Source organism: Choloepus didactylus, chromosome 27 (assembly GCF_015220235.1).
Source record: "Choloepus didactylus isolate mChoDid1 chromosome 27, mChoDid1.pri, whole genome shotgun sequence".
NCBI classification, from domain to species: domain Eukaryota; kingdom Metazoa; phylum Chordata; class Mammalia; order Pilosa; family Megalonychidae; genus Choloepus; species Choloepus didactylus.
The window spans coordinates 10,226,866-10,236,522 of record NC_051333.1 but is presented as its reverse complement, the minus strand read 5'-3'; the positions used below and the strand labels follow the sequence as shown (position 1 = coordinate 10,236,522).

The 9,657-nt window shown below is 51.0% G+C and overlaps 1 protein-coding gene across 2 annotated transcripts; it reads right to left on the bottom strand.

Annotated features, from left to right (window-relative positions):
- Positions 1 to 3,385: 3,385 nt before the first annotated feature.
- LOC119521486 (paraneoplastic antigen-like protein 8C) lies at positions 3,386 to 8,497 on the bottom strand. Of its 2 annotated transcripts, none has more exons than XM_037819818.1 (2): positions 7,336 to 8,497; positions 3,386 to 3,403 (listed from the first exon to the last, which is right to left on the bottom strand). In XM_037819818.1, the coding sequence occupies exon 1, from the start codon at positions 7,949 to 7,951 to the stop codon at positions 7,337 to 7,339; it is 615 nt and encodes a 204-aa protein (XP_037675746.1). In that variant the 5' UTR covers positions 7,952 to 8,497; the 3' UTR covers positions 3,386 to 3,403; position 7,336. The 2 variants fall into 2 exon arrangements, with proteins under 2 accessions (XP_037675746.1, XP_037675745.1); XM_037819817.1 differs by lacking the exon at positions 3,386 to 3,403 and adding an exon at positions 4,533 to 7,235.
- Between the last annotated feature and the right edge of the window lie 1,160 nt (positions 8,498 to 9,657).

The following is a 9,657-nucleotide window of genomic DNA, read 5'->3' as shown; positions in this document are numbered from 1 at the left end:
CAGGAGGGTCTCCCGCCCCCAGACAGGCTGCCACCCCTCCAGGCTGACCTTGACGCGCCCAACGCCTCCCCAGTCTGCGCGCCCAGCGCCGCGGAGCGCACGGGCAGGAAGTTCCTCCTCGCCCTCCCCGGGCTGAGGCCCACCTTCCCCCTTCTCATTTTACACTCCCCGATTCGGGAAGACTGACAGGGGGGCTGTCCACTCCCCTCCAGGCGGCCTCGCTCCCCTCCTCCACAAGGGAGGGGCCGCGCTCCGGGCCGGGTTGGGGCCTTGTCTTCCCAGCAAAACGCCCGCCAAGGCCCACGTCAGCACGGCTGCACCTTTCCCGACAGGCAACGGTACCCAAACCTGCCCTCCTAAAACGCGCCGGTTCCAGCCAAGCCCCGGAAGGGGTGTGCCGATGGGGCAGCCTTTTCAAGGTCTTTGACATTAATATTAGCATTTTTAATTCATGCGATTCTTGGTACCAGGTGGTCCTAGCCACCAACCTATAGCTGTGTGTGGGGAAATCGGCAGCAGGGTCTTATGGCAAAATGCTTCCTGACGGCAAAAGAAGAAAATCACCCGTGCCTAGCGTGGTTCTCGAAAAACCACCACGCTCAATAAATTCTTTTCAGTAGGCGCTCAATAAATTCTTCTTGAGTGATAATGAACGTAAGTGTTCATTCATCAGTAGGGATGGATGCGATTTTACAGTCTATTCTTCTAGTGAAATAGTGTGCAGTTCTGGAAAAGAATGAGGTGGCTGGGGTGGGTGGGTTTTAGGAAGGCACTTCTACATACCAAGCACCACCGGAAGCACTTTCTAGAGTCAGCCCGTTAAATTATGAGACACTTACTATGCTTATCATTACCATTTTATGGATGGAGTGACTGAGGCCCAAAGACATAAAATCACTTGCCCAAACTCACACAGCCTGGAAGTGTGGACCTGAATTTGAATCCCTAAACGGTCCGACTTGTGTGTGTGTAGACCACAGTGTTCGGATGTGTAGAAGCACAGCCCCTGCGATGGTTGTTTCTGGGGAGGGGTACTGGGGACCCTTGCAGTGGGAGGGACAAGTACTTTTCACTCTACACCCTTTTGGATTGCTTGGATTTTTACCAATCAAAATGCTAACTAAAAGAAATTCAATTAATTAAATCCAAAGGGCCTCGGGCTCTGCAAATATACTGGCTCCAGATCCTTGGGGCTTAGGAATCAGGATTTTGCAAAGCTTCCCGGGTACCTGGATACTTCTGAGGTAACCAGCTCTACAAAACTAGCCATGGCAACGGCATGGCACTAGTTCTAAACTGAGGCTGATCTGAAGTTTGCACAGCTCCAAGTGGAGGGCCTGGTGTTTGAACCAGATCTTAGGGGCTTGGGTAAAGGGTCCAGACAGGCTCTAAAGAAAACAGCCCTCAAGGACGGCGGGGATCCTCTCCTCTCCCATCCCCAAGTAAGAGCCACCCTGGTTTTTTGCCTGGAAGGCTGCACCCCCTCCTTGGATCCCCTGCTTACCCCTCACTGCCAGCAATCCATTCTCAACCCAGCTGCTGGAGGGATCTTTTAAAAACGTCAGCCAAATCTGGCTCTTCTCTTTTTAAAATCCTCTATCACTCTCAGAATAAAAGCCAAAGTCTTTGCCACAGCCCACAAGGCCTTACAAGGTCTGCCTAGGGTCCCCTCTCTGGCCCTCTCCCCTCGCCCACCCCTTCCAGCCACACCAGCCCCCCCCTCACTGTCGCTCCTGCACATCAGGGTCGCTCCTGCCTCAGGGCCCTTGCACCTGCTGTTCCCTCCGTCCCTGAAATGTTCCACTTATTTTATTTTTGCTCGATTCAAGTTCACAGACGCGAGAGATCCGCGTACTCCAAGAGCCTGCCCCTCCCCCAAGCTATCCCATTATTTCCCTCCCCCCCCCTTTTTTTTCCTATTATCATCACTATTAGAAATGACTGTCCGTTTTTAGTTTATATTTTGGTCCGCCGCGGGCCCCAACCCCCCCTAGAATGCAAACGCATTTGTTCTCTAATGTTCTAGTGCCTAGAACAGGGCCTGGCGCGGGGTAGATGCTCAATCAAGAAGTAATTTGCTGAATGAGAGAAAAAAAGAGAAAAAGAAGGGAGGGAAGGTGGAAGGGAGAGAAAATAAGGAAAGAAGAAAAATGCTTGGGAGAGGGGACGACGGTTAAGGTCTCGGCGAGGCCTTTGAACGATTATTGGCTCATTCGGTTGTTTTTGCACTCGCAGAGCTGCGCGGCGCAGGGCTGGGCTGGATTTTCTCGGCCTTCTCCCCAGCGCAGTCCCAGCCGCCTGCAGCGGTCGCTGGCTAGCGCCTCCGCAGCCCGGCGGTCTCCATGGCAACGGCAGGACGCGCACCATCGCTCGGAGGGGGCGGTGCCGGGAGGAGGACTGAGGGAAGACGTGGGAGCCGGGGCGCCGCGGAGGCGGGGGCGGTGCTTCCTACTCCTGCTTTAGGCCTGGACCCCAAAGTCCCGTTTACTGAAAAGCCGCCTTGGAAAAAGCCAGAAACGAAAAATCCCAATGACACCCCAATTTGAGGAATGCTGGGTTAAAAATCCAAGTCCGAGAAACCACGGAAGTATCTTCCAACCGGGAATAAACTCGCAGATGTGACTTTTAGTTTTTTTTGGTAAAAGATGGTTGCTTGGGTTCTTTTGGTTGGTTGGTTGGTTTGGGTGGGAGGCGAGGAGTGTTATCCTAGAAATGAAAACAGCAAATGGCCAAAATTCTTCTAAAAATTGCCAAACCCTGAGCACTTCTGCTGTGGGTGGTTTGAATTACTCAGATCTCTGGCAGGCAGAGCCTTTCCCAGTCTCCCCAGAAAAAAAAATCCTGATAATTATAGCTCCAACCTTTATATTGGTTTAAAAGAAAACTCAGAAGAATGGGAAGAAAACAAATCATGGCCCATAATCCCTCTACCCGGGTACACTTGGTTGCCTTGAAAAACAAATAATAAAGCAAAAGTGAGGCATCTGCAAATGCTAAGAAAATACAACAGTTATGGAAGGGTGTAAAATGAAAAGCAAGTCTTCCTGCTGCAGCCCCAAGCTTCCCATCGCTCCTCTCAAAGTAACCACAGTTAAATATCTTCTGTACTTTTCCAGAAGAAAAAACGTTTATATCAGTACGATTAGAATTTACCCCACGAGATTTTAAACATCATTCTGAATTACTTTAATCTCGGCACTTACCACTTCCTGATACCTCCTTGTTTATTTATTTTTAGTATTTTAGCCCCACTAGGGCTGAGTTATTTGTTTTGTGCTCTAGTGAATTGCCATCATCCAGAACAGTGCCTGAAGATGCTCCATAAATATTTGCTGAATGATGGAGTGCATGGTTGAGCCATCTCTCCATGGAGCTGAGCATGCCATTTCTCAAATACAGGAAGCTGAGAAAGAAAACCAGGATAATGTGTTGTTTTTCAATGCAAAACACAGTAGCCACTGGTCCAGAACCCAGTCACCAACACTCGGCAGCCTTCTCCCTGCCAGCCAGGGTGCTAAATCCTTTACATGTCTGAACGTATTTATTCTTCCCCCAAAACCAGTGAAAGGGGTTACTACCATCCCCATTTTACACATGAGGAACCTGAGGTACAGGGAGGTTAAGCGACTTGCTTACACCCTGGAAAGTGGATAAGCCAGGACTGGAACCCTGGCCTTGTTTCCTACGCTACTCTGTGTCTCCAAACTTCCCTGCCCCAAACCGAGGCACCTGCTGTCTTCATCAGAAAAAGAAGCAGAGATATGGAATCTGTGAGAGCTGGAGCTGTGGAAGGGGGGTGGGGGTGGGGTGGGGGTGCTCCTGATAGGAACTGTAATTGTAGGTGGACAGAGCCATTGCCAGAAAACGAAGGGAGCCCAGCAGGCAGAGAGCAGGGAATAGCCCAACCTCTCTCTCCTCCCGCCCTCTGGTCTTCTGCTGCCGCCTCCCATTGGCTGATCCCAACAGGAAGTCAGAGGGCAAAGGAGGTTGGGTGATGCAGTCTGGGAGGTCTGCCACCCAGGGCACAGAACAGGACAGGGAAGGGAGTGGGAGTCAATTTAGGGAACACGTGGACAATCACCCACTCCATCCACACGGCAATCACAGATTGTGTAAGTTGATCACTCAGAGGTTCAGAGCCTGCCTTCAGAATCCCTGCCCTTCACCAAGGGCTGCTGAGCAGAAGCTCCAGGGGGTTATTTTCCTGGACCTACCCAGACATCATTCCTCCTTGTGCTGAGCCAGCCCCTCTCCCGGAGCCCTGCCCCATTGCCAGCCCTCTGTGCAGTGGAGCCAGTTGCCGGGGTCCAGATTCTGTCTCTCTCACTCCGTAGCTGTGTGATCTTGGTCCAGCCCCTTCACCTCTCTGAACCTCCTTTTCCTCATCTGCAAAATGGCAGTAACAATAAAAAAACGTAGCCCTGAAAAACTTCAGGCATCTCACAGAAGGGGTTTTCAAAATGATTATAGAAGCCAGATCATTTTTCCAAATTAAATCTTCTATGGATCCCCAAACACATCAAAGAGCAGACTGATTTCATTAGCATACATTTATTGTATAAGTTCACATTTGTACAACATCACATCAATCACAAAGGACAATGAAGGGCTATAACTGAACCCACCTTTGAAATTAGGGGTTTGCAAAGGCCACTTGCAGTCTCCCACTGGCCAGCACATCCAATTTACTTATTAATTTTTGTTTGGGATCTACTGTGCCAACAGCGTCTTTACAAACAGATAAGTAACTTCAAATGGTAACAGTTTGACATAACAGGTGCATTGTAATCCCAGAAAACTCCTTAACTAGTCTGGGAAAACTTGAAAGAGAAGTGGTAGGAAATTTTTGTTTCACTGGCCACATTGAACAACCGTTCACGCTGTGTGTCACTAATATCAAGGCTGTGTGGGAAACACCTGACACCCATAATAAGCGTAAATACAGTTTGGATACTGCAGTATGATAAGAAATGTCACACCACCCCTTGTTACTATACAACTATTAGGCTTTGATGGAAGTACAGCATGCAACGAACAAATACTCCTGAGTCTTGTGTGGCATTTATTCGAGCACATACTCTGTGATGGAAAGATGAATGCAGTAGTACAATATTATGTGAGTGCACATGCTTGGGTTGAAATTTACAAGGAATAAAGTGACCAATATAGAGCTACAAACTTCTCGATCGTGGATGCACTCCCAAGAAGTTCAAATATATGTGTTGAGATGGCAGGAAAAATTTTATCCTGACTGTTGCATAAAAGAAAAGGATGTTGAAACTAGATGCTAGAGAGACAGCTTGGGAAACGGACAGAAATCAGTCTTCGAGGTTTTAGGTAGGCAGCTGGCAATTCATTTGTCAATGAAGTGAATTCTAAAATTCCTTCTGTTCTTGACACTTGCTGGGAGCTCAAGGACCTAAAACGGGCTTCAACTTCCTGAGAGTGGATCCCTTACCTGTACCCTGGTTGCCAGGGTGGGATTGCAAAGAGAACCTTCAGTTTTTGACTCTAATAGGAGGGTAAAATGGGGCAGCCTCCCGGAAATAAGAAAAAGGCTCAGATGTTGGAATTCACAAATGTGACTGACGCCCAACACAATAACCTATCGGAGGTCTCCAGCGTTACAGTTTGATAGATAAGAAAACTGTGTGTGTGTGTGTGTGTGTATGTGTGTGTGTGTGTGTGTGAATTACATTTTTGAAAAGAAATTCAGCTCAAACCTTTGCAGATCCCTGAACTAAGGAAATTTGGCAAATTCACGGGTCATAGACCTCTGCAGAAGAGATTTGTCTACCCCTGTATATTTAGATTTTACCTGATTTTTTCCTTTTCCTTTCCTTTTTTTTTTCTCTTTGCCACCACAGGGGACTCAGACTTCAGAGTTGGGAAGTCCGTATTAAAGTTGTTAATTAAGGACTCTTGGAGATGACCTCCTAATTGTTAACATCCTCTGGATCACTGCTTGCAAGTCTTGCCTTTTACACTTTAGGGAGTGGAGTACCCGCACTCCCCCCACCCGCCCTCGCTCCCCACCCCCGCCCCAAGTCAGAGCTTCTGGGATTTGAGGCGGGGGGTGGGGGGAACCCACACCCTAACTCCAGAGGCCGACAGGATGGTGTGCAATCAAGGCAGAAGGGTCCGACGCCTGGCCACCCCGGTAAGGGCCACTCGGCCTGTAAAGAACAGCGACAGCGTTTTACAGTCACACAGGGGCAGTGATTTCCTCAGAAGGGGCGAGCAGGCAGCTCACGAGTCCCCCATGGTTTCTGCTTGGTCTGTGCAAAACAAGGTGCCCACTCCGGACGCGTGCCAGCGGCACAAAGTACATCTTTTTGAAAGACAGAAAACGGCTCTAAGCTTTGCAATGAGGGGGTTTCCAGCAGGGCCCCAAACTAGAGGGGGCCGTAGAACATCCCCACCCACACACTCAGCAAGAGCAGGCTGCTCCAAATATGGGGCCGCGGGGGATCTCGGCCTTTCTCTAGAGCAGGGTTTTCCATTTCGGGATCTGCTTGGTTTTTCCCTCATCTCTGGTAAGAGACCTGCAAAACCTTGGAATTGCCAACCATGTTTCTTTTCCATTTGCTGCACACACTTGCGCAGGCGCCGGGAGCGGCTTGCAGTCCCCATGGCAACAGTCAGACGCGCTGCTCCGCTTCGGCGCCGACTGCGACTGCGCGGCTGGTCCCTCGGGGTCTCGCCGTTGCTGGAAGTTGGTGGGTCTTTGAGAGGCTCCCTTCTTCAGAGGTTACACACGCTCAGGTGTTACCCACGACTACTCAAATATTACCCACTCGAACTCATATATTACTGGTACTCGTACTCAGATGCGACCCCCACACTCAAATGGTACCCACGCTCACCCATATGTTCAAGTAACTCAAAAGGTTACCGACACTACTCAAATATTTAATATGAGTGCCACGAGTGCAACGATTTTGGTCTGTTTTGTTCCCTTCTGTATCCCCAGGGTCTAGAACAGCGCCTGGCATACCGTAGGTGCTCAGGAAATATTTGTTACGTAAATGAACGAGTGAATGACCCACACTCAAGCAGATGTTATACTCACTGGGCTTTCACCACGTCTACTCAAAGAGTTCCCACACTCGCTCAGATGGATCCAAGTAACTCAGATGTTACCCACTAACATGAGTGCTACGGAGGCAAAGATTTTGTTGGGTTTGTTCCCCAGCAACTTGAACAGTGCCTGGGACTGTGGTGTGCAACCAAATCTGTGGAATGAATAAATGAATGAATGACCCACACTCGACCACGCCCACTCAGACATAACCCGCTCTCCCTCACGCGCCCCGCGCGGCCACCCCACGTCACCTCACAGCTTCTTGTCGGATGCACGGTGCCGGCGGCGGTTTTTCTTGGGCCTCCTTTTGCCCCTCTTGCCATCCCCAGCTTTGCTCTCCTTCTTCAAGGAGTCCAGCGGCGGCGTCTCATCCACCCGGGCGGTGGCTCCAGCTCCCGGCTTCTCCCCCGGCCCGGGCGCACAGCACTGTCTTGCGGGCAGCCCATTGGGGCCCGTCGCTGAGGGGCACAGTTCCTGCCTCAGGACCCGGGCCACGTCCTCCACGGTCCTGCCCTCGCTCTGCAGGAAGAGGTTCAGCTTGGTCAGGAATTCCACGTCCTGCTTCCGGGGCATGTAGACCACTCTCCACACCCCTCCCTTGCCCTGGATCTCCCTGGGGACCACCGAGTAGTTGATGTCCTCCGCTAGCCTTATGATGGCTGCCTTGGATCTGTCTTCTTCCAGAAAGGCCTTCCCAGCCACCTCGAACTTGCCCAGCGGTTTGAGGGGGACCCGTATGGTCTCTTCAAATTCCTCGTGGTTGCAGTCCTCGGGGATGCCCAGGATCATCAGGGACTTGTAACTGTTCACCTCTAGGGCCTTGCACCCGTGCTCCAACAGTGCAATGTCCTTTACGCCAAACAGCATCTTGCCTAGCTCTCGGAGGCAGCAGTATGCCCGCTGGTGCACACCTGAGCTGCCTCGGGAATCCACAAAATTCTCCAGGATGCCACGATCCCTTCCCAAAGTCGACGTGATAGTGAGGCCTCACCAGCCGGAGGCTACAAGCAAGTCCAATCCGTCCAGCTCAGTCACTGACAACCCCCGGCCCGGGACTGAAGGGCTGTCAGTGTCCTGCCTTCCACGGTCTCCCTCTGAGAGAGGGTTCCTGGGAATTCCCAGGGGCTTGCACGCTCCGGTGAAGCCGAGGTGAGTGTTTGCCGGATGGCGCTTGGCTCCTGGCAAGGCCGCACCACCGAGGGTTTGAAGATGCTGCCTCCCCTCTCTTGGCGGTGGCCTCCAAAGACCTCGCAGGCCCTGCAGTTTCAGAAGAGCTGGGCTGCTGGCCCTGGGTGTAGAGGGTGGGGGCCTGGCAGGCTGGGGAGGCTGGTCCCACCCCGCTGGCCCAGAGGTGGCCCTGAGTACCCGGGGGCCCGGTGAAGGCGAGGATGCGGCCGCAGCAATTGCTCCCGCAGTGACGTCACCGCCTGCCGCTCTGCGGCCCCGCGGTCTCCATGGCAACCGCTGGAGCAATGCCTCTGCCATTGGCCGGGCCCCGCCGCATTGAAATCAGCGTCCCAGGGGTCGTTTGGAGGTGAGGGGTCGGCCACCAGCCATCAGAAGTATCCGCCTTTCTTCCTGGAGAAAATGGCTTGACTCGGGGTGGGGATTGGGGAGGGGGAGCATGGGGGTAGGGAAGGTACAAGCTGAGCTTGGAACGTCTTTTAGGGTGAGAAAGTAAGGAAGTGCCCAAAGAATGATGGCAACAGATGGAAGGACACAGTAGCCATCTTGAAGGGCTCCCAGTGGCCAAATCTGGGACAATTTGAGCACCAACGTTAAAAATGAGAGTAACAGATAGTAACCCTTTGAAGTTAGCCACGTAGATATAAATAGATGAATAAATGGAAAGTTTTCGGAGCAATGTGGGTTATGACACTGTTTCAAAGTACCTGCCAGTAGAATACAAAGGTTATCTTTATAGTGGAGCGTCCTGTATTAGGATACATCACACTACAATACTCAGGGGCCATGGGGCACCAGACTGACAATTTATTCTCAGATAGTTCAGGGAAAATAAAAGTTCTTTGAACCTTGCTTGTAACTTTTCTATAAGTTTGTGATTGTTCCAAAACAAATTTTTAAAAAATGTCCTGGGCATGTGGTCACATCGTGGTGTAGATCCTCCCCTCCCTACCCCATTGGTAAAAGCCACGCGGTTGGGGTTGGATTGACGTCCTGCACACAGCCAGCTCCAGAGCTGGGCCCTGATTGGCTTAAGATAATCAGCATAATTCCACCCCCTGCCACAGTGATTGGTTCAGAGATGGTCCCCCGGGTAACCCAGCCTAAACCAATCAGTGCATGGCACTTAGTCTAGGACTGGACACGTGAACTAATTAGTCCAATTAGAATGAAGCTCGGGACTTGTGTAAATAACTTTGGGAAGAACTATCTTCTTTTTCGCCTAAATGTGAAGACTAACGTGCAGGGGGACTTTTTGGAACCAGAGAGAAGGCATTTTGAGGATAAGTTCCGCATCCAGAGGAAGGCAGAGCTGAGAGAATCACAGAGAAACTAAGACTGGATGATATCACATGGCTCTGGATCAAACCATGCCTGAAATTTACTTA